The sequence below is a fragment of the Oncorhynchus mykiss genome, chromosome 6 (assembly GCF_013265735.2).
Source record: "Oncorhynchus mykiss isolate Arlee chromosome 6, USDA_OmykA_1.1, whole genome shotgun sequence".
In the NCBI taxonomy this organism is placed as follows: domain Eukaryota; kingdom Metazoa; phylum Chordata; class Actinopteri; order Salmoniformes; family Salmonidae; genus Oncorhynchus; species Oncorhynchus mykiss.
Genome location: NC_048570.1, coordinates 43955596 through 43982784, shown reverse-complemented (window position 1 = coordinate 43982784; position 27189 = coordinate 43955596). Strand labels below are relative to the sequence as shown.

The following is a 27189-nucleotide window of genomic DNA, read 5'->3' as shown; positions in this document are numbered from 1 at the left end:
AGGTTAGTATCACAAACTGAATTTGGCAGTTAGTGGAGGGAGGTCTATTTTAGAAAGGTCTTTACATTAAAAACACAACGTAGAAACGTCATGTGTCAATCAAGACACATTTAACTGCTTTCTATGGGTCTGACTGGGATATGTTTGGCTCAGACCTTCTCTTTGTGGTCACAGTGTGCTCTGAAGCTGCGGTCGACCTCTGTGTCACGTCTTGACTGTGCCCTAGTTTGCAGTCTAGCTGTGCATAGGGTGCGCTTTGTTTAGTCTATGCTACACACACACACACACACACACACACACACACACACACACATACAGTTAAAAAAACATGGAAGTGGAGTACCATGTCAGCAGTGCAGGCACAAGTCAATAACCCGGTCTTCTGGATTCAATTACCCGACCACATGATCCATCCATACACTCCTGCACAGCCTTCTGCCTTGCTCCTGGCTATATACCCTTCTATCCCCCAAAAGAGTACAAATATGCAGCGCATGATGCATTAACTTTGGGGTCCTTAGCACAGAGTTCCCACTGTTTTCCCCCATGAAAGGAGCTCTTGTCTCCCTCAGGAGGAGCCCAGCAGTTGTTCCTCTGGCTCTTCTGCCTCTTTGATGATCAAGTGTGACCGTGAAAAAGTCTCTGTATCCTCTTTGTTTCCAGGAGAGAGGCAGCCAGGAGTCACCGGAAACTGTAAAATATCAATTATTGCTAAGAGGATGGATGGTTTTAGGCTACAGATGGGGGAAGGGAGCTACAGTATATGTCTGGTTCTGAAATCAATACTCTAGGGCCACTGTGTGATGTTTGTGGGATAGTAATGACAATATTTTAGCATGCAAAAGGTTGACTGAGGGATAGGTTCACAGATTAATGTGAGAGGTGAGAATGTCCATATAGCTACATGTATCGCTTTTATTTCAAAGAAGTAAATAAAAAAAATAAAAAAAATTCAACGACAATAAAAAACTGAAAATCAGATCAGACAAACAAACAAAACAGAATGATGAGTTACAAATATACCATATCACTGATAATGTTTCTGCAGCGTTATGAGGCCCTGCTTAAAAATATGTACTGTAGCCTGTGAAAGCAGGCAGAGGCCAGTCAGTCAGATATAAAAAGATGTGTTTTCTGCTTGCTTAAATTGGCACTTTATAATCACACAACTCATATGGTTTTAGTTACACGTACTTAATAACAGTGGTAACACAATAATGCACATCCTGTATAATCCTTTGAAGTTTTGATATTGTATATTTCCTACGGACAAAATGATAGCAATTGGGAAAGTCGATAAGAAAAAGAGAGTTAGGCTATAGATTCCTGTGTAGCTATTAATGCCAGATAAGTTTCACTCTGCTTCATGCAGTTAAGTGTTAAACAAACAACAACATCAACAGGAAAAAGGGAAATGACAAGCCAAGGGCAACTTTACAAAGTACATACTCATACTGTGGCTGCAGAGAGCCTGACACAAAACAATCAAATGTAACATGAAAGCCAGTTCATTGACACACACAAAAATAAGTAGCAAAATAATTCATATAAGCGCAGCTTACAAACATATACAATTATACTGATACAAAAACACCTTCACGTGTCGAAAAAGAACACTGGCAAAGAATAGGCTGGCTGTACCATAACAAAAAAAATAAAATTAAAACATCAAAGGCACCAAAAAATCCATCAAATAGCTCTGAAAACTGTGGAATGTACAGTAAGTCTGAATCCACGGTCTGAACACCACTGCCACTTTTGTACTACTTTATATTATGCAGATTGGTTAATAGTTTTTTGCTTAAGTGTTGTATTTAAATTCCATACTCTTTTCTACGAGCCTCCTCTTGTAATGTAGTAATCCTCATATGTATAAAACCAGTCAAACTTAATGCAGTATGAAATGTTGATTGAACAATACATCCCTTTCGGGGTAAGTGTTACCCTTGAGGCCTCTTTAACCAATTAGCTTTAAATAGCTAGCATTATTCAGCTACTTAGCCACACTGGAATTCAAGTTAAGGAAAAGGCAACCTTCTAATGTAACATGACTAGATTGTCTGTCAGGTAGGTGGATGATTAATATACTGTTAAAGAATGATTGAAGTATCAAAATGTAAGTATAATATTTAATCTGGAATTCAAACATGACTTCAACCTTTATAAACAACATTATGATGTGAAATACCAGATAAGCCAAGGCCTCTCACAGACTGTTTCTAGTGGCCAAAGACCTAGTGGCAATACACCTGTCTCTGTGTGCTTCTTAGAAAACAATGGCTGCAGAAACAATGCACAGAAGCATTTGGTTTAAGGAACATTGCCTACCCACATTTATTAGTGCGTAAGAATCAAGCTGAAAACGATTGAGTGGGAAAGAATCTAAGACTAAGACATTTACACTAGCTGTTCAATAGGCTTGACGAAAGAACATAACAGCCTCTTAGCTTTTTTTAGGTGCTTTTACAGCATATCCAGGTAATATAGTGCGTGCCTTCAGAATACAGGGCTATTGCTCTGTTAGGAGGGGAATGACAACAAGTGCTTCCTTAAAAGTTTGCATTGATTACTCATTTCATTGTCAATAAACTGTGACTGACAAAATTGTGGAACAAATGTACTGTACTTCAGCTAAAACATTAGATTGTGGACAACATAGCAACAAAAAAATATACAAATAACTCAACAATCTCCTTTATGGAGTGTTCCTTATTGAAACTGGCTAATTTAAATCAAACAGACAAATACTGTATTTGTATTCTCAGTACCTTGTTTCAACTTGAGACCTCTCTTTGCATAGATTACATTTCTATTGTTGTATCACATACAATGTTGAGAAAAAACATTTTAAATTACAATTATTGTCGGAAATTCCTATATAAATATAGTGGTGGGCATTGGAGGGATATAGTAGAGATGGAAGAAAATAGAAGATGATTGTTTGCCGCTGTCAGAACTCTTCCACTGCCACAGTTATGTCCGACTTTGAAGTGTAAAACTGATACATTGCAGGTATATGAGTTCAATATAATACAAACACACTCCCACACCAATGAGAAGGACCACAATTTAAACAAAGTTCTATTTACTTTCCACTGGTCCCGGACACACAACACACACACACACACATAATAAATTCCTTTGATGAAAAACCACCAAGTCCTTTTGCATGTCTCCTTTGGAAGAAAAGTAATTAATTCCCCATTGTCATGTGTGTGAGTAACAATAAAAAACCCTGGTCAATAGGTCGGAGTAAAAAATTGTCTATTTGATTATCTGCGGTGGCATAATTGCTGTCTTTGTTGGTGTCTTAGTTTCCAGAGCAGTATCCAATGTCCCTTCCTTGCCTCTCTTTCTGGGAGGCTTTTTGATGGGTGTCTTCTTTGGCGTGACGTTCACTGCTCCACCAACACCCTCTCCCACCCTGGAGCCGTTCAAGTCCTGCTTCTCCGGGCTCTTGGGGTCGACCTCGGGGGTGGCTGGGTCCCTTGTGGGGACCCCCACACCCACCATCTTCTGGAGGCTGGTGGTGGTGGGCAGCAGAGGCTTGTTGGAGCTCTGATGGCCTGGGGTGGCCGGAGTGGTCCGCTTGGCCTTCTGCGGAGGAGTGGGCTTCTCCCGGTCTCCTCGGTCCCGGAAGGCTGGGGTGGGCAGGCCGTTGGTCTTTACCAGGCCGGTGCCCTCATTCCGGTTGATGCTCTGCGTCTTCTCCTTGAGCTGGGCCGCCAGGAGTGTGGCGGCCTCGGAGTTCATGTGTGGGTGGATCACTTTGGGGCTCTTGGGCGGCTCCTTGGGGTTCTCCACAGCGGCTGCCTTCTCGGCCGCCTTCTTGTCAGAGTTGGAGTTGTGGAAGTTACCGATCTTCTTGAGAGCGTTCTGCACCACTCCATTTATGTGCTCCATGTGGTTAATATCCTCCCTGGACCTTCCCAGCCGTTGGGCCTTGTGTTTGCTGGGGGAACCATTGACCTCCGTCCCCTTCCCCTCCTTGTTCCTCTTCTCCTTGGACGTCTCCTTCAGCCTCTGCCTCTCTTCGCTCTTGGCTGAGCTGTCGCTGGAGCTCCTGGTCGTCCTCTCCTTGGGCACTGTCAGCCCCTTACCCCCCTGGTTCAGCTGCTCCACCTGGGGGGGTGTGGTACTCCCGGTGTTCCCATGGATCCATGACACCTTCGGTTTGGTGGAAGGGTCTGGCGGGCGTGGTTTGGTGGTGGTCTTCCATCCCGGGGACGGTGGCTTGCCATTACCTTTGACCTCTATTGTAACTGTGCTGCCACCCCCATCCTCTTCGTCCTTGGAGTTCTTGGAGAGGTGTGCAATGCGAGCATAGAGGGCCCCAATGGCCGACTCAGAGCCACTGGTGGAGCCCTCGCTGTCAGAGGACTTGAGCAGGGTTGCTTCGCTCCCGTCCCCAGCCTGAGGCTTGTTGGTGGTGGTGCTGGTAGCGCTGGTGTCTTTCAGAGAGGTGTACTCCCCTGCATCGTCCTCACTGGGCACAGCTGCTGCGGATGGCTTCTCAGCTGCTGGCTTCTCCTTACTCTCATTCAGTGACTCTATGGGACAGTAAGATATATAATTGATGAGAGTCAGGTTTAGTTTGGACGGTAATGGTGATCATACGTAGGTGGTCAGAATATGAAGTTTATTTCCAAAACACTATATCCACACATGTTTTACTTTTTATTTTATCAGAAATGATCGCTTATGAGTACCTTCATGTGTGTGTAAAATATGACTGTTCTCAGATTTTGTATTCAAGACCAGTGGTGTAGTGGAAGGTATACGCAGGTATACGCTGTATACCCACTTGTTTTTCAGTGGGCATTGCCTATACTTACTTCTTCATTCCCACTGATAGGTATCAAAGTAGTGTAGCGGAGGTATAAGCCGTATCAATTAATAGGGCTGATGAAACAGATTGGAATGTTTTGCTTCAAATGTTGATAAACTATTATTTGTTCACATTTTAGGCGCAGCAATGTACACATGGCAGTAGACCAATCCGTGAATGTTCTAAAATGCAATTTGCGGGAAAACACCGTTCTGAAGTGCGCGCTGGAAATGCAAGCGGTTTCATGGCCAGAGATTGAAATACAGAGTTGGAAATACCCGTTACAAAGAGGTGGAATTTAAAGATGCAACAATTATCATGGGTTGGTAATATGATTAGGATAATGTCTTTGGCTGCTAGATAATGAAAGAAAGTTGAAAGAAAACCAATAGAACAGGAGAATGCATACGAGTAAGTCTTTATAAGTCTTTAAGCTACTTTGAATCAAGGTAAGACATGCCTCATAATATGAAGTAAAACGTCCAGGTTTCAAACAATTAAGGAACAGGAAAAATATAGTGATGCTATTGATAGGCCTAACTGCCTTCTGGTAGATGGAAATGCTTTCCTAAAAACCTTCTCTATTAAATGTTAACTAGCTACAAAGTAGCCCATGCCTATCTGTCAGAATGATATCATAATGATTTATTTGCATCAATCCAGTGGTCTTTTTTTTTGCAAACTCCATATCATGTCCTACAGAAACACAGCTAATCAAACAATTTTTACAAGACCTCAAAAGTGGTTTCCTGATGTGCATTGTTATGGATTCTTTTTTTTCTGAAGAAAATAAAAAGGTGTGACTTTGAGAATGAAAACCTGAAAAAATGGGGGAAAATCTGCAACCTGTTAATTTCTGACTCAGTTTATCTGTTTCAATAGTATTAGCCTACTGAACAGTACAGCTTGGGTTGACCTGACTGTGAAAGACCAATATGGGATGTATAATTTTAGGTCATTTTATGTCACTGTTTCTAATATAACGTTTCACACAGGGCGCCATTTGGAAAAATGTAGGTAAAATGAAAAGAAACACACTTCTCCAGGCACCACTACACCACAGTTCAAGACACTTTATATATCCATTGTTTAGCAGGAATGGAATGTTCATATCCTGTATATTTGACTAAGATATTTTGTCTCACCTAGTTATCTTTAGATGAATGCACTTACTGTAAGTCACTCTAGACAAGAGCATCTGCGAAATGACTAAAATGTCAAAAGTAAATGTTATACATACAGATCTCAAATGACTCTGAATACATTTGACTGTGTAAAACCTAGTAGTACTACTTATTTCTCGGAAAGTGAGGCGGAAATACAGCATTTTGCAAACATTATTTGTCTCTCTGAAATTAATCCATAAAGTAATAGATTTTAAACAAATACATATATGTTATTGCCATTATTAGATAGTGAAAAAACACTCTTTCATATTTTTTTTAGCCTCTCTGCGCACCGAACCCGTTAGCGGGATGAAATTCGACAACATAAACGTAAACGTAAACTCCGGTCCATTGAAGTTTCATACCGGAAGGAGCCATGCATGTTACGCACAGCATTGTTTTGGTAAAGCTGGACTGGTAAGTTCTTCTCATGCTAATGCTGTTGTTTGCAATTAATAATATAAAATAGTATTTGTGATTTGTTTTAATTTTAGTGGCAATATATAAAAATGTAATGTAATGAAATGTGAGATGTGTGTGTCTGCCGCCCCACCCCACCCCCACATGAAATAGCCTATTTGAGGCTGTTGAGGGGAGGGCAGGCCTACAACAATGGCCAAAGTGAAATGGAGACAGTAGATACAGCTGGTCTGTTGTACTATAATAAAGACAGTAGATCTAGCTGGTCTGTCATAATATAATAGAGACAGTAGATCTAGCTGAAATGTCATAATATGAAATAGACAGTAGATCTAGCTGGTCTGTCATAATATAAATGAGACAGTAGATCTAGCAGGTCTATAATAATATATTCAACCTTATGTTCCCTGTACTCTATATGTATCTGTTTATTATACCTGTTGATACAGGGCTCATATGTGAAACTATTCTAACTGAACATTTTCTTTCACAGTGACACTGACTCTGAATGGGAGCCCCCAGTGCCAAGGTGTCCATCCCCCACTGAAGCTGGTTCATCCAGCTCCTGCCACAAGTGGTGTTCATCTGCCCAAATTTATTTCTGCAGGCATGGATGTGCCTCAGGGCCAAAAGGGCACAGCATGGAGGCGTCGCTGTGTTCTTTGCAAAATGAAGTCCCCCATCACCTGCACCACATGCTTGGTGACCCTCTGCTTTACAGCAGAAAGAGACTGCTATGGCACATGGCATCAGCAGCACAATATTGTGTAGAGGACTGAGGGTCTTCCAAATATTGAAAGTGTTATTTTGTAAATGTTTCTATTTTTTTCATGTTTTTTCTAAATTTTTGGGGGGTGTGTGTTAGAATACCATTTTGGTATTTTGTATATAGTTATTCCATTCAAAATGTATAACCTCACCAATTTGGCCACTTGGGTACATTTGGGCTACTTGTGTGGGACACCTGGGTGACTTCATGATAAATGTCATGTAGCACACTCATTTTGGAAGTTCTCATTCTAAAACTTTGCACAAGTACTGTTGCCCTCTTATGTTTTCACTGAAATTGTCCCCATCATCCTATCTGAATGTTTGTTTTGTCTTGTTCATTTTAAAGATGATGATACAACAATAAAAATGAAAAAACATATGTTTTTTTCATTGTATTATCTAAACCAGATCTATTGTGTTATATTCTCCTACATTCAATTCACATTTACACAAACTTCTGAGTGTTTTCTTTCAAATGAAACCAAGAATATGCACATCCTTGGTCCTGGGCCTGTGCTACAGGCAATTAGATTTGGGTATGTCTTCAGGCGGAAATTGAAAAAAGTAGGGGGGTAGCTGTAAGAGGTTTTAAACATTAAAAGCTAATTTACCAACATTTCTGAAAATATGCAGTGCCTTCGGAAAGTATTCAAACACCTTGACTTTTCCAAATTTTGTTAGGTTATAGTGATATTCTAAAATGAATAAAATACTTTTCGCCCCAGTCTGAGGTCCTGAGTGCTCTGGAGCTGGATTTCATCAAGGATCTCTCTGTACTTTGCTCCGTTCATCTTTGCCTCAATCCTGACTAGTCTCCCAGTCCCTGCCGCTGAAAACATCCCCCCCAGCATGATGCTGACACCACCATGCTTCACCATAGGATTAGTGCCTGGTTTCCTCCAGACGTGATGCTTGGCATTCAGGCCAAAGAGTTCAATCTTGGTTTCATCAGACCAGAGAATCAGAGAGTCTTTTACTGAGGAGTGGCTTCAGTCTGGTCACTCTACCATAAAAGCCTGATTGGTGGAATACTGCAGAGATGGTTGTCCTTCTGGAAGGTTGTCCCATCTCCATAGAGGAACTCTAGATAAGAGAGACCATTGGGTTCTTGGTCACCTCCCTGACCAAGGCCCTCCTCCCCCGATTGCTCAGTTTGTCCGGGCCTTCTTCCATTTAAGAATGATGGAGGCCACTGTGTTCTTGGGACCTCATATAGACAGGTGTGTGCCTTTCCAAATCATGTTGCATGTACCACAGGTGGACTCCAATCAAGTAGAAATATCTCAAGGATGAGCTCAATTTCAAGTCTCATAGCAATCGAAAAACCTGTTTTTGCTTTGCCATTATGGGGTAATGTCTGTAGGTTTCTGATGATTTTTATTTATGTAATCCATTTTAGAACAAGAATGTAACGTAACAAAATGTGGAAAAAGTCAAGGGGTCTGAATACTTTCCGAAGGCACTGTATGTATAGTGGTTTTTAATTCAACTCTTCATATACAGTATTAGTGCATCAATATGGATAAAGGGGGCTCGATGAAGCTGCAACATCATTTAGAATGAGTGTACATCATATTTATCTTCTGGAATAATATCAAGAAATGTTGAGGCCTCCAAAAACAATAAACTCACGGGGGTGTCTAAACTAAATAATATATAAACTGATAGCCATGATGCTTTCCACCAAACTACAAGGAGAGATTCATGAATAGGATGACTTTACCATTATATTTCCTGTTCATTGTTTCACATCAACACAAGGGACAGGGCTCGATGGCACATGGTAAGGATAACTATCATATCGCTCTAATTAGCTTTGCAGAAGTGTGTGACTCAGTGCTCAGTCATCCTAGTACGTATTCTTCCTTTACACTTTGTGACAAACAAATTCCACTCCAAGTGTGTGTGTGTGTGTGTGTGTGTGTGTGTGTTCAAACATCTGTGTGTGTACATGTGTATGGGCATGCATCCATACGTGCCTAGATGTGTTTATTTGTGGAGTAGCTGTGGCTAATCACAGTGTTTATTGTTCTTTCCTGATGACTCACCTTCATGGGGCACACATTGTTTAGACAGGTCCGTTGTCGTTTGTGTCCGACCGTGTGCCTCTCTCTCTGTGTGTGTGTGTGTGTGTGTGTGTGTGTGTGTGTGTATGTGTGTGTGTAATGACTCACCTTCATGGGGTACACAGTATACGGGGCCATCATCGCTGGGTTCCTCGTCGAAGGAATCGAAGGACTCCTGGGAGGACCAGGAGGAAGGGCAGGGCTGCTCAACTACAGAAGGGGGCTCGATGAAGCTGCAGTTGAATGTGTTTTCCGGGTCGTGGTGGGCTACTGGGGGACAGGGAGAGAAAACAAACACAGAGAAGCAGGGGTCAGAGAGAATTAGATTGACAGGACTACCTTACAAGAACAACAGATCGAGAGAGATGTTGTGGAGTGTGTTGATGTTGTTAGGCACGGTACAGTCTGGCTTGAGTTATCTAGAATGTGTGACAATCTGCATGATTCTACATTCCTTGAACAAACTGCTATTTACTGAGAAATAAGTTCAAGTTTTTCCTTTAGTTATCATTCCAATAGACAGAATGCTCCATTTCCTAAATGTAGGTACTTTCCCTCCCTCCCTCCCTCCCTCCCTCCCTCCCTCCCTCCCTCCCTCCCTCCCTCCCTCCCTCCCTCCCTCCCTCCCTCCCTCCCTCCCTCCCTCCCTCCCTCCCTCCTCTTTAGATGTTGATGTATTCTGCTGACCCTTCAGTCTGGGGACAGCTGTGTTCGTGTGGGATGTCTGTGGTTCCTCTTCTCCTTTCCCCAACTGGCCGAGGACTGACTGTGTGTGTGTGTGTGTGTGTGCGTGTGTGTGTGTGTGTGACTGGGCGTTAACTGGACACTAACCACATCAGATACATCAATTTACACCCTCCCCCCTCTACTGGATGACACATGAGCCCATCCGTTTGTTCTCCACTAACACTAAGCTAAAACTCAACCCTCTCTTGGCTGGAAGTTCCCCTCCAACTCTCTATGTATTTGACATGATTTATTTGAACATTTTAAACACAATTCAGCCACCCAAGTGGATTTACTGCATTTAAAATCATTGTGGATAAATCAAAAAGGTTTTACAACGTATTTCCATTGTGGTCCTTATTGTGCTATGAGTTTATAGTATGGACGTTGTGGCATGGATGTCATCTCCCAAACTGTAAAACAACTGACCTCTGCTAACACCAACACAAGCAGGTGTGGTACAGCTCCAGCTAAATTAGTACCAGGAGATGTGTAAATGCAAGAGCAGCATTATTTTATTATTCTCACAGCACTTGTTAACTAAGCCTTGAGGTTTGGGGGGGGGGGGGGGGGGGGGGGTTGTACTAGGCTAACATATGGAATTGTTTTAAGATGGTCATATCATGGATCATTTAGCTTTTAGATTTGAGAATTTTAGGACCCCTGTAGGTATCAGATTTTCTTGGCAATACAGACAGTCCAAGAATGCATCATTAGGATTTGGATTTTGAAGTGTCTCTCCTATATTCCGGAGATATACGAAAGCTCAGGATTTTTATATATATTTTTTACACATTAAAACAAAACTAAATGTTTTAACCGGTATGGGGTTACCTTCAGTCCTGTGAGTCCTGTGACACTTGTGCGGATCGTAGAACAAAAGGGAGAACATCATCGTGTTTGTGGGAGCCTCATCTTTCCATAGAGTGGTGATATTAGTCTGTACGGTTTGGATGATACAGACAGAATTTGGCACATCGGCAGTACCAACTTCAGACAAGTCCTATGTGGATGTCATAGAGCAAAATGGACCACACCATCTTGTTTGTGAGTCTCATCTTTTCCATATTAGCTTGTAAGCTAAACCGGACACTACATACTGTACGTTTTCGTGAGAAGACTGATTTTCGGGACGTCTCCAGGTCTGACAAACAGTGACATAGGTGGATAGCAGTTAACCTCAGATGTTGAACAGACGGATTTTGATGGGAATCTTTTAATTTTGTTAATTAGATTGATGCAAGGGGACTTTCTATTTTGATGGGAATTTCAACTGAAAATGGTGGGTACTATGTGGATATCCTGCATACTGCAGAGTCAAGCAGAAAGTGACTATTTGTCTATTTCTCCATACTTCTGAAATTGTTCCAGGCAAAATATCTGGTGACATCCCAGTCTTGTTCAGAACTCTACATAATGCCGCCATGGTGAAGGGATTAAATGTATGAAATTGACTTGATGTAGATTAGTTGGATTGTAGCAATGGCAGCCGTTAGAATCAATATCATATAAACAGTGCCCATCCAAATATTTATCCACGGACACAGAAAAGAAAGGCCATGGAAATTCTTTCATAGCAGCTTTTCTTCCAGCTGAAATGGTTTTTGTTCAAATTCAATAAAGTCGATACATAAATAAATGGCAGACTTTCTGTTTGGACGGTATGCACTTCATGACTATTGTAACAGCCCTGCTATGCTAGAGTATAATGAACAGACGACTCCAATGCCATGGAGGTACAATAGCAGAATGTCCCAGTTGACTTAACCAATGTCTGTGCAAGACTATATTAGTCAGTACTGATGCAGTGTCCAATAGGTATAGCATAGGGCCTACTGTAAGTAACCTCAATTGACCAACTAACCAACTGGCTCTTTATTCCATACATTCTCTTTCATGATACAGTGAACAACTGCTGTGCTTGAATGTTCACACCAGACTAAAAGTCTGGAGCCGGATGGATTTTTCCGGGAGAGACAGGGCAGCAGCGAAAGCCCAAAGCTCAGCCTACAGAGTCCATTGGACAACTGTGCATTTCTGATGAACCCCAGCTGTACAGGCCTATCATAGCTGCCTGTGAGGCCAGCTACACTGGAACAGGTGGTCCCGCTCCACATCACTTTTCACAGGAAAGCATTCGGACATGCAATTGCATCCCAAATAGCACTCTATCCCCTATATTATAGTGTACTACTTTTGACCAGAGCCCAAAAGTAGTGCACTATACAGTATAGTGAATAGGGTACCATTTGTGACACACACACACACAGAGGACTACGGAATGGAAATGGGGGAAGGCAGCCAGCCGAGCGTGAGATAGCTAACTATAGTATAGGGCGTGGAATAAATATGCTTAGAATGGAATGACAAACTATAAGCAGTGTAGAGGTTTTAGAAGAGGAGGGGGGATGGGAGAATGTTTATGTATGAAGGAGCGGAGGAGCTATATGAGCTATGCAAAAGACAGAGCAATTGTTTTCTTCCTCCCTCCTCCTCCTCTTCCTCCTCCTCCTATTCCTCCTCCCTCAGTTTCTCTTTACATTTGTCTTGGATTGGGTGAGAGTTTGGGTAAAGACATCATAAATATTTTCTTCCCCCCTCCTCCTCCTCTTCATCTTCCTCATATTCCTCCTCCCTCTGTTTCTCTTTACGTTTGTCTTGGAACGGTTGAGTGTTTGTGTAAAGACAGCATAAAGGTTTTCTTCCTCCCTCCTATTCCTCCCCTTTTTCATCTTTCCTTTTGTCTTGCCACATCTGTTGTTGTGTGTTGACCACAGTGTGGGTAAATCATAGGTCTGACACGGGCTGGGGTGAATTTGGCCACTTCCTGTTTCGAGTCCAGTGGGCCTCCTGTGGAATGTTGAAGGGACTGACGGCGCCCCAGGGAGGGTAGAGTTTCAAAATGCTGGCAGGCAGGCCACGCTTCTGTGGGCAGGCAATGAGGAAAGCAAAGCAGAGCAGAGCGTCCTGGCTCTCGAGATGGAGGGAGAGAGCGAGAGAGAGAGAGAGAAGCTGACCAGTTTATCTCTCCTTATGAACAAGAGAGTCTATAACACTGGGAGAAGGACTCCAAAGTATATACTTAAATTCAGTCAGTTGTCATTTTATGGCTGTGTGTTGTCATGTCATGAAAACTTAGAAAGAATTGGTTTTGGTTTGAACCAAAAACTCTATTCTACTCTCTCCAAATTCCCAAAGTGGTAGTTTGTTCTCCTTGATTTGCTTGATCGCAACCCAGACATGGCATGATATGCTTTGTGCAAAAAATAATGAAAGGGCTTGTTTGTTTAAAAGGTCATACGCATAGACTTTTAACAAAAAAATCTGTTGCCTCTGGCGGATTGTTTATAAGTTACAGTAAACTTTGAGAGTGTTTGTGCAAAATGATCTTAAAATGTCCCATGATAACTGGATGACAAAGACAATACTGTTCCCGTGTGTTTTTCTACGCAGGCACAATGAAGACCGCTGCTAGCTGAAATAATCAGCTAAGGAAGTGGAGAAGAACATGCTACTCGTTGTGAAAGAGGAAAGAAACAAGGTCACCGCTTTTTAACTCCTTCCCCATCACTGATCTTAATTGGTAAAGGTAACTACAACATATCCCACAAATAGGGACTTTCTTAATTCCAAAATTTAGTCAGAGCACTGTCAGAGCTCTTCCATCCATGCATTCAGAACCAGTCTAGATAGCCATGATTCAAGTTAACTCCTACATAGCAGAGACAAAGCAGAACGGCACAGAATGTGGCCGTGTTTGAAATTTCTAGAGATTCCAGAAGGCATCTGGGTAGACAAAGGAGAGTTCCTCAGTATGTAGGCAACGTGTAATATCCTTTAAGCTGACTTGAGATGGGTCCTGATAGACAATCCTATCCCAGACCACGAGACCTTCCTCCACTTCCTTCTCTCCCTCCCTCCACACAGACAGACAGGAGCTACTCTCCCTCCTCTTCCATCCACGTTGACACAAACAGAGCAGCCTTTGATAAAGTATCACTCAACACCACTCAGACCTCCCGAGCACCACACCACTACACTGACCCATTCTCTCTTAATAACACTGCCTTCAGCCCAGCAGAGTAGGAACTCAACTCACTTTCTTAGGAAGGAGGGAAGGAGGGAAATGAGTAAAGAAAAGAGAGAAAAAAAGAGAAGGGCCTGTTTAGGGTTGTAATAATATGAACACATGGTATTTAAGGGTGCCAAGAATAATAAGCCCTGCAACCAGTGCATTCCTCTCAGATGAAACCCCATACCCATTTGGCAGCCACAGTACACTTTTCAACCCTATTCTTTGTCTGAAAACCACTCCACAGAGAGTCGCAGAGAGAAGTATCACAGAGCAAAGGTCAAATGAAAACGCTCTCTCCCTCTTGCTGAAGAGTTAAAGAGGCGTGCAAAGATTATGACACAGAAACTATGGGATCATCCAGAGACACATGGAGCATATACACAAACAAACAAGAGAGTATTGTATTGAAGAAAGTGGCTGTAGCTGGATCCCGAATGACACCTTCTATTCCCTATATAGTGAACTACTTTTAACTAGGGCCCATGGGGCTCTGGTCAAAAGTAGTGAATTATTTAGGGAATAGGATGCCATTTAGGATGCAGGCTCTGTCTTGGCATGGTTGAGGCGGTAGACTATGGGGAGGAGGGATTGGTGCTTACCGACTACTTTGGGCAGCTTCTGTCGTCTCAGTGGGATCTGGGGGAGTTTGGTGCTGATTCGGCTGAATCTTCCACACAGGATCCGCTTGGCTTTTTTGCTGTTGGTAGAGTTGTCTTGGTCAGGACTGAGGGAAAGAGGGAGGGGTGATGCCATGGAAAACATACTAAATTACGAAACACCACAAACTGATTCAAATGTGGGTAATGTTCATCTGTATTGACACGCTTGCAGTACAAGCAACATTTCATGGACCACGTGAAGAAAAAGACCACACACAATATCATACTGACCCATTTTTGATTTGGCTACAAAATGATATGCTACGCAGGGCCTGCCGTTCTTCCTCACCATGTGAACTAACCAGGAAAGACTTTAGGCCCTTATTGTAACTTATAACAAGGACCCAGATATAAGATAAAAGGGCAAACAACTATTTCAAAGGATAGAGCCATCTGCATGAGCTACTAGCAAGGAAGGCAAATGGCCCACTCTTCCCTTCCAACAAATCCCATCCCTCGCACCACACCAGGCCCGTGTCTGTCACTCACTTGTGGTCATCTTTATTTCGGCAGAGGCAGCAGCAGCAAAGCAGCGAGAGGAGGACAATGAGCAGAAAAGAGACCAGGGTTCCTGCCGCGATCACTCCCATCCGCTGGTTGGGCTCTGAAACAGCAGACAGACACAAGCAGGGATTTTTTGGGTGTGCCACACTGGTGCGGACTGCCAGTGCCAACCAGAGCCATTTGTATGTCTGGTACCAACTAACGTTACTCTCTGTCAGAACTCCCTGAACTCCCAGAATCAGAACTCTGGAGCTGAAATTCAATCTGTCCTGCACTGTGTTGACCCTCCACACTGTGGATATACTGTAGGCCTATCGTTAAAGCGGGAATTGAAGAGATATCCAAATTATCGACAATGTGGAACAGACAAATTGACTTCCATCTATTAAATCACCACCCGCATTATCTATCTCCTGTTGTGGATTCTACTTCTGAAATATCTGTCAAACCCCATCTTTTCACTTTTCTCTCACTCCTCTACTACACTCCCTATATCGCCATAATTCATTGATGATTTATTAGCACCCCTCCCTTTCTAAGCTGGATGCACTTAAACAGAACAGCAGTCCATCTGTTGCATAAGCATCTCTCAGGGTGTGACCGAAATGGCACACTATTCCCTACATAGAACACTATACTGTTAACCAGAGCCTTATGGGTCCTAATCAAAAGCAGTGCACTGCATACGGAATAGGATGCCATTTCAGACGCACCCTTAATTTCCACAGTATACATGCACTGTGCAGCCAGATGACGCCATCAGTGAGATAACCTATACTTTAGCAGATAGATAAATACTGCTGACCCCTGGCCCTCTACGCCCCTCTTCTGTCATAGAGGCTGTGGATGAATGGAAGTGTGGCCTGGGTGTGGCGTGTAAGGCCTCTGTGTTCACAGCTGGAAAAAGGAAGGGACTAGCCTGGCAGAGCCCAAAGGCCTGACCTGGTGACATCATCCCTGCTTCCCAACATGTCCATTTGGTAACCCTGTTTCCTCAAGCTGCTCTCCTCCCTCCATCCCTTCTCTTTTCTTCCTCCAGCTCTCTCTTCCTCTTCCTCTTTTCTCTCTCTCCAGCAGGACAGGAACAGGGCCAACAAACACAGAAGTAAAAAAAGGACACCAGGCAGTCTGGAAACACCGTTAGGCTCAACTACTACATTGACCTGAATTGACATGTGTGCTAGTGCTCATTGTCTCCCCCATAAGGCTCTGGTCAAAAGTAGTACATTATATAGGGAATAGGGTGCCATTTAGGACGAACTTGTCTCCGTCACCGCTATCAACTAGCTATTTAGACAAACAGTACAAGTAAAGGGTTTGGGACCTTCATGTGCAGTGCACACATTTGATATGTTCCCTATGGTTTCATGCAGGGGTGTGTTTTCTTTATGTTGTGCCTTTTTTTCCAAAATATAAAAATGTCTTTATCACTAGAAGCACCACGGTTTGATGCCGCAAGTACTCTGCTAAGAATGTATTTTTACATCTACATTTTAGGTCTTGCAGTGTGGCTGGCTTCAAAAACAGTGACCTAACATTCACCCAGATCTGTAGAAGTGAATGAGGTAATAAAGAGAGTGGTTCCCTTACGTAGTTTGCAGGTTGCAGGGTGTATATGTGTGTCTCTGTCTCTCTCTCTCTCTCTCTCTGTGTGTGTGTGTGTGTGTGTGTGTGTGTGTGTGTGTGTGTGTATGTGCACATGTGTGTGTGACTAAGGAAAGCGAGTGGGTTGGTTTCCTTACGTAGGTTGCAGGCCCCAGACATTGGGTTGCAGTTCTTGTCGTGACAGGAGCAGGTCTGGGCACAGTTCACTCCATACTGACCCATCTGACACGTCATATTGCAGCTAAAAGAAAGAGAAGACACTAACAACTTAGTTACTGTGTCCATGCGATGTGTCCATGCGATAAAACTATAATAAATATATTCACGTCACCAAATAATCTATTAAAGCACATTGTTTTGCACATTGCCGGAGGACAGCAAGTTTCCATCCTCGTCTGGGTACATTGACTTCAATACAAAACATAGGAGGCTTGTGGTTCTCACCCCATTCCATAGACTTACACAGTAATTATGACAACTTCCAGAGGATGTCTACCAACATATCAGAGCTCTGGCAGCATGAATTGACATGCTGTACACCCAATCAAAGGTTCAGAGAATGAATCTAATACTGAAAGCATAAGCTACAGCTAGCTAACACTGCAGTACATAAAATGTGGTAAGTAGTTGACTCAAAGTGAGAGAAAGACAATAGTTGAACAGTTTTTTACGAATGAATTTCTTCATAAATGAAGGAGAAGCAAGAGAGAAAAAGAGAGGGAGTGAAGGAGCTAGCTATATTTATTTAACTTTCACTTACTTAGCTAGTAAAATACAGCTTGCTAGTTTAGCCTACTCAAACACCCGGCTCAAAAAGAGAGGGATGCTATGTTACCTATCTGGTTATGCAACACTGGAACTCTTCCAAGTCAAGGTAAGCTTTTGGTTTTATTAATATATTGCCACGGGGCCCGCCGGTGTAACTGGTACACTGCTTGCTAACTGTACACTGTACTGCATGACCAAACCCCTTGCTTGTACTGTTTGTCTAAATAATGCATTATTTGTGCACATTAGCTTTCCGAGCCAAAACTTCATATCATAACCGCTAACAGCTACACAAAGCCTACATCGTTGTCACCAGCCTACATCGTTGACTTGACGGTAGCTAATAATGGTGACAGCAATGTAGACTGTGTGTAGCGGTTAGCGGTTATGATATGAAGGTTTAGCTTGGAATGTTTTTTTGCCTAGTCACAGACTGCTTGTGGACTGAAGTCCACAAGCGAAGGGAAAAGGTGAGTGGAGGAGAGGGCGTAAATGCGAGAACGAATAATCCAAAGCTCAAATCGATCATGCTGTTTTATGTGGCTGCTATGAAAGTGAACTGTGTTTGCATGTGATCAGGGGTGTATTAATTTCACCGATTCTGTTGAAAAACTTTTCTTGAATGAAAACAAACAGAATTAAACGGGAATAAACATACCGGAATTTGTCCAATAGAAATTCTTGTTTGCAAGTGTTTGACTAATGATTACACCCTTGATCAGCTAGATGCAGGCAAGATTGTGCAAGGCGGTATTGAATGTGTCAATGTCTGTCACCTTGCTTACTCAAATTTCTCTCGACCTTTGCACCTAAATTGTAAACTTTCATTCATAGGCTAGGTTGGAGCAACCTCAAGATGAGTATAGGGAAAATGTTAGTATCATGTAGTAGCCTAAACCTGCCAATGCTACAATGAGCTGAGTGAATGGAGTATGAATGATAGTCATCCAATATGCTGCAATAGAAATAAGGCCATGTTCATTAAAAAAAATTGTCCTCCCTCATCTTAAATGGCACCGACCGCCACTGCTCTCTGGGTATTGTAGCCATGAAGGGAAGCGTAAACATTAAGATGTTTTTGGAAAGGTCTGACTCACTAGGTCCCGTAAAATCCCGGCTCACACAGGCACTCTCCGGTAGCAATGTGACAAACGCCGTTAAAACAGTGGCTGCAGTCATTCTCACAGTTATCCCCATAAGTCCCGTTGGGACAGCGCACCTCACACCTGCCGACCAGGGAGACAAAACGGGAATGAATGTTGTTTATTATGATCATTGTCACATCAGCTGTGAGTCATGTCTCATAACCATTAGCACAACATGAAAGCCTGTGCCAGTACAAGTTCAGGTATTTAAATAGTAATTATAATGCAGTATCTATATAAATTACATTTTGACATGCTGAAAAGTTGACAACAATTGACATTTTCTCTAGCTTTGTATTCAAGGTTATATTAGCATAACTGTAAGTCTTTGTTTGAAGTTATGTTTTCAAGTGTTGTACTAGAGCAGCGCTGTTCAATGTCGCTCCTGGAGGGGCCAAAACACTCCTAGTTTTCATCCTCTCCTTCGAATCTGGGACTGATTCAGACCTGGGACACCAGTTGAGTGCAACAAACTACCAGGTAGAAGCAAAAAAAACGTGTTTATGTGTGTGTATGTGTGTTTCCATTCCATTCTCTCACCTGTCCCCGATCCAGCCGGGGTTGCAGTGGGAGCACTTTCCGTCGATGCGGTTGCAGAAGTGGCCATCTTTACACGGGGGACACACATCCAGGCAGTTCTCTCCGAAGAAGCCTGGCAGGCACATCTGATCACACTTGGTCCCGTTCCAGCCCCTCTCACAGGTCACACACCTCCCCTCTGTTATCTTACAGGGCTGCTGGCCTTTACAGTGGCCACACCTGGAGTCAGGACATGAAGGGAGAGAGGGCATCAGGATGGTGGGTTGAGACATTTGCCTACAAAACGGCACCAAATTAACATAATATTCCCTATGGTGCACTACTTTATGCCTGGCCTATTGACAGCAAAACTATTTGGTAACATTTTCATAGCGAATCTTTGTGTTGGTATCTACACAGTTTAGCGGGCCCGTATATACATTTCCAGGACTGTCTTTTCTTATAACATCTATGACATAGAGGTCAGAGAAGTGTGGGAAAGCGGCTATGTAGCAGCTCATGTATAACATGAGTTCTGCAGACTTTGAGCAAGGTAAATCACTTAACCTGAATGTCTTCAGCATATTGGATGATTATTATGAGATACTGTGAATACCAATTCCACAGTATCGCCCCAATACACTTCTACCGATCATGTTTAAAGTAACTAACTGTCCAGTGAAAATCTCACTTTTAAAAATGTATATTCTATTAATTCATACCCAAATAATGCTGTTGACTCTTCCTGGGCTCCCGAGTGGCAGAGCAGTCTAAGGCACTGCATCTCGGTATTAGAGGTTAGAGACACTCTGGTTAAAATCCAGGCTGTATCACAACTGTCTGTTATTGGGAGTCCCATAGGGTGGCGCACAATTGGCCCAGCATTGCCGGTGTAGGCTGTCATTGTAAATAAGAATTGGTTCTTAACCGACTTGCCTAGATAAATAAAGGTTAAATAAATAAAAAAAATATTTAAAAAATCCTATGCTCGCATGAATAATTTTTATGACCGGTATACGCCCAGACCATTCTGTTGTTGGGGTACGACCACACCATTCCAACACAGTAAAGCAGATTTTTAAAATACTTAATTAACATTTCACTCATATTGTAATTATTTATAGGTCATATTTTATAGAAATCTGTAAACACTGGACAATTATTTTAAGATATGTTATGGGTTATCAGCTGGAGCGTTTGTCAAATCATATTTCTAATCAAAACTCCAAAACCACAATATAATGCGTATCAGGAAAAAAACATTAACATTAAGATCCTTGGGGAAAAATTTAAGAGAAATCCCTGTTAATAAGAATCCACGGCTTTTCAGTTTCCCATCTGTTACACTATGATGAAAAATGTCTTATCTTCGGTCATAATGACACAGAGTAATGTTCTCCAGTGGTTCCTCACCTATTCCTGCAGTTCTGTCCGTAGAACCCTGCGGGACACGGTTCCCTGCAGAACTTCCCCCGGTACCCCGGTGTGCAGGTACATGAGCCATCCGCCTGGTTGCACTTCCCATGGATACACTGACAATACCTCTCGCATCGGGGGCCCCACAGTCTATCCCGGCACTGGCAACGACCCGTGAACTGCTCGCATGGAGAGTTATTACAGTTACACTGGATGGCACAATTCCTCCCCGACCAGCCTGGACTACAGTTACACCTTCCTGTGTTCTGGTCACACACAGAGTTGAGACTGCAGTAGCAGTTGTTTGCACACTGAGGGCCCCAGAAGCCATATTGGCAAGTGCATGTGCCTGTGTCCTGGTCACACTTGCCCTTCTGGCAGAGGCAGGGCTTCTCGCAGTTGGGCCCCCAGCGGTTAGGGTTGCACGTGCACTTGCCCGTCACGTCATCACACTGGCCGTTGGGAAAGCATTGGCACTTGCCCTTGCAGTCTGGGCCCCAGAACTGGGTGGGGCACTCTGAAAAAGGAGGGATGAAGTAATATCAGGATATTATGGTGAGAACCCCATAAGCATTACACAAACATTTCTTTGATGCCTTATATCTAGGTGAATATGTCCTTTCTGATGTTTTAGGACAGGACGTGTGAGATGTGTCCAAAAAACAAGGTGCTTACTTGTATCACAACTGGCTCCGAAGTATCCATGGCGACAGCGGCATTCATTGGGCCTAACGCATACCTCATTTTCCTTACAGGTGAAGTTGCCTTCACAGAGAGCTAGGGGGAGGATGTACTGAATCACTACATGTCCACATATTAAACATTGAGGGCTGGTTTCACCAAACCGAGAACCTCCATTGAAATTGTTTTTTAGTCCAGGACTAAGCTTAATCTCTGTCCAGGAAATAGGCCTTAAGTGATATAAACATGTACAGTCGAAGTCAGAAATTGACATACACCTTAGCCAAATACATTTAAACTCAGTTTTTCACAATTCCTGACATTTAATCCTAGCAAAAATTCCCTGTCTTAGGTCAGTTAGGATTACCACTTTATTTTAAGAATGTGAAATGTCAAAATAATAGTAGAGAGTGATTTATTTCAGCTTTTATTTCTTTCATCACATTCCCAGTGTTTACCTACACTCAATTAGTATTTGGTAACATTGCCTTTAAAATGTTTAACTTGGGTCAAACGTTTCGGTTGTAGTCCTCCACAAGCTTCCACAATAAGTTGGGTTAATTTTGGCCCATTCCTCCTGACAGAGGTTGTGTAACTGAGTCAGGTTTGAAGGCCTCCTTGCTTGCACACGCTTTTTCAGTTCTGCCCATAAATATTCAATAGGATTGAGGTCAGGGCTTTGTGATGGCCACTCCAATACATTGACTTTGTTGTCCTTAAAGTATTCTCCAAAAAGTAAGGTCCTTGTACCCATGTGCAATTGCAAACCGTATTCAGGCTTTTTTATGACAGTTTTGGAGCAGTGGCTTTTTTCTTGCTGAGCGGCCTTTCAGGTTATGTCGATTCTTTCTTGCTGAGCGGCCTTATATGATATAGTACTTGTTTTACTGTGGATATAGATACTTTTGTAACTGTTTCCTCAAGCATCTTCACCAGATTGATTTGCACGTTTTGCACCAAAGTACGTTCATCTCTAGGAGACAGAATGCGTCTCCTTCCTGACCGGTATGACGGCTGCGTGGTCCCATGGTGTTTATACTTGCGTACGATTGTTTCTACAGATGAACGTGGTACCTTCAGGCGTTTGGAAATTGCTCCCAAGGATGAACCAGACTTGTAGAGGTCTACAATTTTTTTCTGAGGTCTTTGCTGATTTCTTTTGATTTTCCCATCGTGTCAAGCAAAGAGGCACTGAGTTTGAAGGTAGGCCTTGAAATACATCCACAGGTACACCTCCAATTGACTCAAAAGATGTCAATTATCCTTTCAGAACCTTCTAAAGCCATGACATTATTTTCAGGAATTTTCCAAGCTGTTTAAGGGCACAGTCAACTGAGTGTATGTAAACTTCTGACCCACTAGAATTGTGATACAGTGAATTATAAGTGAAATAATCTGTCTGTAAACAGTTGTTGGAATAATTACTTGTGTCATGCATAAAGTAGATGTGTTAACCGACTTGTCAAAACTATAGTTTGTTAACAAGAAATTTGTGGAGTGGTGGAAGAACGGGTTTTAATGACTCCAACGTAAGTGTATGTAAACTTCCGACTTCAACTGTACATATGAAAATACTGTGCTATGATGTTGATATGCTGTATACATACGTGTCAAACATTCCTCTCCTATCTGCCCCCACCCGCTGCAGCACACAAAGCCTGGTGACCTGACAGAGACGAGAGGAAATACGAGAGTGTCAGAGAGGAAGAAAATAAGCAAGGAAACTTAAACAGACACTGGAATATAACAACATGCCACCACCCTGCACAACCACTACTATCCTGTCATCTCCTCAGTCCTCACACTTGTCCTTCGTGTGGCAAACGCTGAAAACTCTAAACGTCTGCGCAGCATTTGTTCTGACTTTCTCCATATGCTTTCCATGTGCAAAGAAATGGGTAGAAATGGATAACACACTTCTCACATAAACATCCTTCTCTCCAAAGCCCCTTCAACTCGACCTCTCCTGCCCGGCCTGTCAGCAGTCAACAGTCAGAACAATAGTAGCCTCTGAAGTGCTAACCCATGGAGACTATAGAAGAGCAACTCTAGCAATAGCTAGCTAGTTACAACCACAGTTTAAAAACAAGGTTTTCTTTTAAATACTTTAATGTGTGATTGAACCTACAAGGCGTACCTGAAGGGTGATCTTTTGCACTTTTGGGACTATCCCATTGATCCAGTATGTCAGTCAGTCTCAATCAAGCACAACTTTGGTATCAGAAAGAACACAAATACTGTTTAAAGATGACCCCACGTCTAGCCAGGAAGGAGTGAGGAGTGGGGAGTGAGTTTAGAGAGGCAGTCTTTGGCGGTCTAGTTTGAAGCAAAGCTAGATCCCCTCCACTCTGCTCTCTTCTCCTCTCTGCACTGCTCTGTCAGGAAAGGACAGATGCTTCTCTTCTTCCTCCCACACCACTGACCTCCCAGAGGCCCCCGCCACACTTTTACATCCTCTAAAGTGTTGGGGGCGGAATTCTGCCTTCAGAAGCAGACGTGCACACAGACACACACATTTTTCCCCTCTAAAACCTGCCATTTGTTAAAAACACTATTTCAGCCTCTCTGTTTTGTCTCAGACCTAGGTCTGTCACACAGAGGGAGAGTCTAATGGATACTGGTCTTATTTAGGCCTACTATTCTGGGTTGGGTCTAAAGACGCAAGAATGAGCTAATACATGGATAAAAAGCTGTGTTGGTTTATTTATACCTCACAAGAAGCTGTTTGTAAGGTATTAATCAAATCTCCTTTCAGTGAAGCATTTCCAATGTGGTCAGTGGTATCTGCGATTTTAGATGACCCCATCTGACCTTTGACATACAGCTCAATCCATCACAACTCTGAAAAATAACACATTATGTTCATTTGCGTAACAAATGTGACGCTTTGAGATAAAGCAGGACTCACATTGGTCTCTCATTATCAAAGCAGGACCCACATTTGTCTTTTGTTACTCAAATTTGCCTAAACGTTATCGGCCACAGTATTGTTACGTTTGGCACTTTGAACAGTGTTCTAGTACTGAACACTTCATTCAACAACATATTATTTGTTTCTCAACACTGAAAAATCAGATAGCAACTTTTCTCAATTTCTGTGTTTTTTTTTTCTTCTCACTTTCCCATGGTACTTTGTGATGCATTGAATACTGACAAACAATGATGTGTGAACCAACGTTGTTAATGTTGTCAATGGCCCCCACTACAGTCAGCGAGCTGATTTAGTAACACGAGGACACAGATAGGAAGTGCTAAGCAGCAATGATAAATGGACAACTACTTCCCTCAATTCTTCCTGTGAGCAGTGAACCCAGTAAAGAGATTAAACAAAATGCACAAACGAAAGAAAAGGATACGGGTGGTGCACTGCAAAAAATAAATCATCCAAGCCAGTTAAAACACTAAGAATAGGATTGTGGGAGAGACTTTAAATTGAGAGTGGGGCCAACAGTAAACATGTGTGATTTCATTGAAGATAAAGGATTGAGAATAGTTTACAGTAAGCACTAACACTCCTCATGGATGCTAAATGTTAAAGTAATGACCCTCAAACCAACAATAGACATTTGGGCAACAACTTTGACAACAAAGGACGTGTTTTGCCCATGAGACACTGTACATGCTCACCATTGTCTATTGAGACACATTTCATCACGTTCTTAACACGAAAGGTAAGGACAGGCGCAGGCAGGGCCCAGGGGTCTACTTGTAATGTCAATTCAATGTGTATAATGCCAGACCACAGAAGGGCTTTGACCTCTATTATGGAATGCCAAAATGTTAACAGATTTCACACACTCTGGTCCTACACCGACCCTCCTTTGACATGTGGTTTTCAGTCTGCATAGTAAAGGTGCTAACTGCTGAATAAGAAATGTTGGCTTAAGCTAACTTGATGCACCCCCTGTCTATAAGTTCAGTCTACAACTTACCTTTGTTTCTGGTAGCTGCAGCCATACAATTTTGTGGGGTTATTTTCAGCCATATAGCTGATGCCACGACTTCAGGCCAGTGACACTAAATATATAAGGCCTGGAAGCGCCCCCTATGTGAAATTATAGAACATTACCCACGGTTCCAGATGTAGGTAGCATCTGGATGGCTGCTTCTCAGATGGACTCCTCCTTGTGTAAGGAGAGTGCATATGAAAAGAAATATGACCAACTAGCCTACACAATATCGAAAATGAACTATTTTAGGTAGTGGAGGGCAAGAGAAACCGAGTCTAAAACAAAGTTTTGCAATGTGAGTATTCAATACTCCAAGCACAATAGTTCAGAATTTGACCTGAATAATCAACAAGTAGCCTAGTAGTTGCATCGCACTGAGAGCGATAGAGGCAGGCAACTCCTTTTTTTTAATCGACAGAAGCCCGTTATTCCGCGTCCGCAGTGCAGCTATACTTACCCTGGTAATTTGCATACATTTCTGCCTTTCGGATTGAGTTCTTGGCTAAAACTCAAAGAAAAAAATGAACAAACCACCACAACAACTTCAATAATGATCTTCAATTCCATTTTACAAGAAACAGCATCCTTCTAGATGCCTCTTTCTCTCCGCATTCCTCCTCTCCAGAAAACGACAATTGCCCCTATTCTTCTGCTCTCCAGGGTTGCGTTTATAATCCACGGAGGTAAAAAAATAAATAATGTTTTGTTATTGTGGGAACTTCAGAAGCTTTATCCAAGTATTCGAGATATGATCCAGGTTCCAGTTGGGGAGAAAAGGCTTACCACTGCGCCATCTACGCCATCGACGTACCCAAGAGTTGAAAGAATGTGTAGCGACACCAAACCACACAGAGCACAGTTCCAAAGAAGTTATAAAACCCAAACTTGAACACGCAATTCGATCTCCTCGAACGATTACTTTCCTTCATTGCTGATTTGTAATATTAAAACATTCATTATCCCATACATTTTCAGAAGAATAAGGAAGAAGGAAAGAGGCATCAGGAAAGTAGCGGAATCCAACGGGCATCCTCCTCCGACAATAAAAGCATCCGCTTATTGCCACCAACCATAACTTGACCACAAATATTATGTTTTATGCCCAGTGCAATGGAATAGGTAAAAACTAAATCTTTCGACTGGTCGAGGCAAAGATTCCCTTTTTTTGTGCTTTTAAATCAAAGATTAATAACGTGTTATTGTCTTCTCTTTCTATTGCGCTGTCATGAGTGGCGGGGGGCAGGCACTTTCTGATTTGTTACTCTATCCTTGCCTGCAGTTAGTTAGTTACACAGAGTTAAGTGAGCATACTTTTCGTGCGCCACAGTGGATTTATTTTCAGAGAAAAGAGGCGATAAGCAACACACAAAAGTGGGTGTGCCACATGGGGACAATATGATATAGGCCTAGGTCTCGTTCTTCAATGCCAACCTTTCCTCAAAATATTAAATATATTAAATAAACTACTACTACTTACTACTACTAATAATAGGGTGAGTATTGGTAAAGTGGGACATTTTCTGACAGGTTAAGAACTCTATTACACTATAAAAAATAATATATATATACAAAAATATATTAAACACAGAATGGATGATTGTCCTAAGATCAATTTTTCGCTGTCGACACTGGCACATTGGGACACCAAGACACGTAATTATTTAATATAAAAATAGACAAATTAGAAAGTAATACAAATACCAATTTTATAAGAATAAGAGTAATTATATCAAGTATCAAATGTATTTATTGACATTTTTGTCATATGAACGTTAGTCCCAATCAATAGCCCCAATTTTATATTTTATGCCAACTTCATTGTATAGGAATTTGACAGAAAGAATACCATTAGCCTATACTTTTGCACAGCAATGGCTCCCCCGTCTGTTT

General features: G+C 42.3%; 1 protein-coding gene across 5 annotated transcripts; it reads right to left on the bottom strand.

Moving 5' to 3' along the window:
- Positions 1 to 899: 899 nt before the first annotated feature.
- Positions 900 to 26608, bottom strand: LOC110526005 (scavenger receptor class F member 2). 5 transcript variants are annotated; one of them, XM_036980158.1, is made up of 11 exons: positions 25757 to 26608; positions 22957 to 23015; positions 21344 to 21445; positions 20666 to 21185; positions 19274 to 19492; positions 18686 to 18814; positions 16958 to 17061; positions 15201 to 15315; positions 14652 to 14776; positions 9360 to 9521; positions 900 to 4550 (listed from the first exon to the last, which is right to left on the bottom strand). In XM_036980158.1, the coding sequence occupies exons 1-11, from the start codon at positions 25864 to 25866 to the stop codon at positions 3265 to 3267; spliced, it is 2931 nt and encodes a 976-aa protein (XP_036836053.1). In that variant the 5' UTR covers positions 25867 to 26608; the 3' UTR covers positions 900 to 3264. The 5 variants fall into 5 exon arrangements, with proteins under 5 accessions (XP_036836053.1, XP_036836054.1, XP_036836055.1 ...); XM_036980159.1 differs by having other exon boundaries at positions 9360 to 9518; XM_036980160.1 differs by having other exon boundaries at positions 14652 to 14749.
- Between the last annotated feature and the right edge of the window lie 581 nt (positions 26609 to 27189).

What these genes read in the sequence shown, in the direction of transcription:
- LOC110526005 (XM_036980158.1), bottom strand. Translation starts at nt 25,866, where the DNA reads ATGGAATTGAAGATCATTATTGAAGTTGTTGTGGTGGTTTGTTCATTT. An exon ending in GGACAGAACTGCAGGAATAG is followed by an intron (nt 19,493 to 20,665) that starts GTGAGGAACCAC and finishes TCCTGACTCCAG; the next exon opens with GTGTGGCCACTGTAAAGGCC. An exon ending in GTCTGGGGCCTGCAACCTAC is followed by an intron (nt 15,316 to 16,957) that starts GTAAGGAAACCA and finishes CTGCTGTTTCAG; the next exon opens with AGCCCAACCAGCGGATGGGA.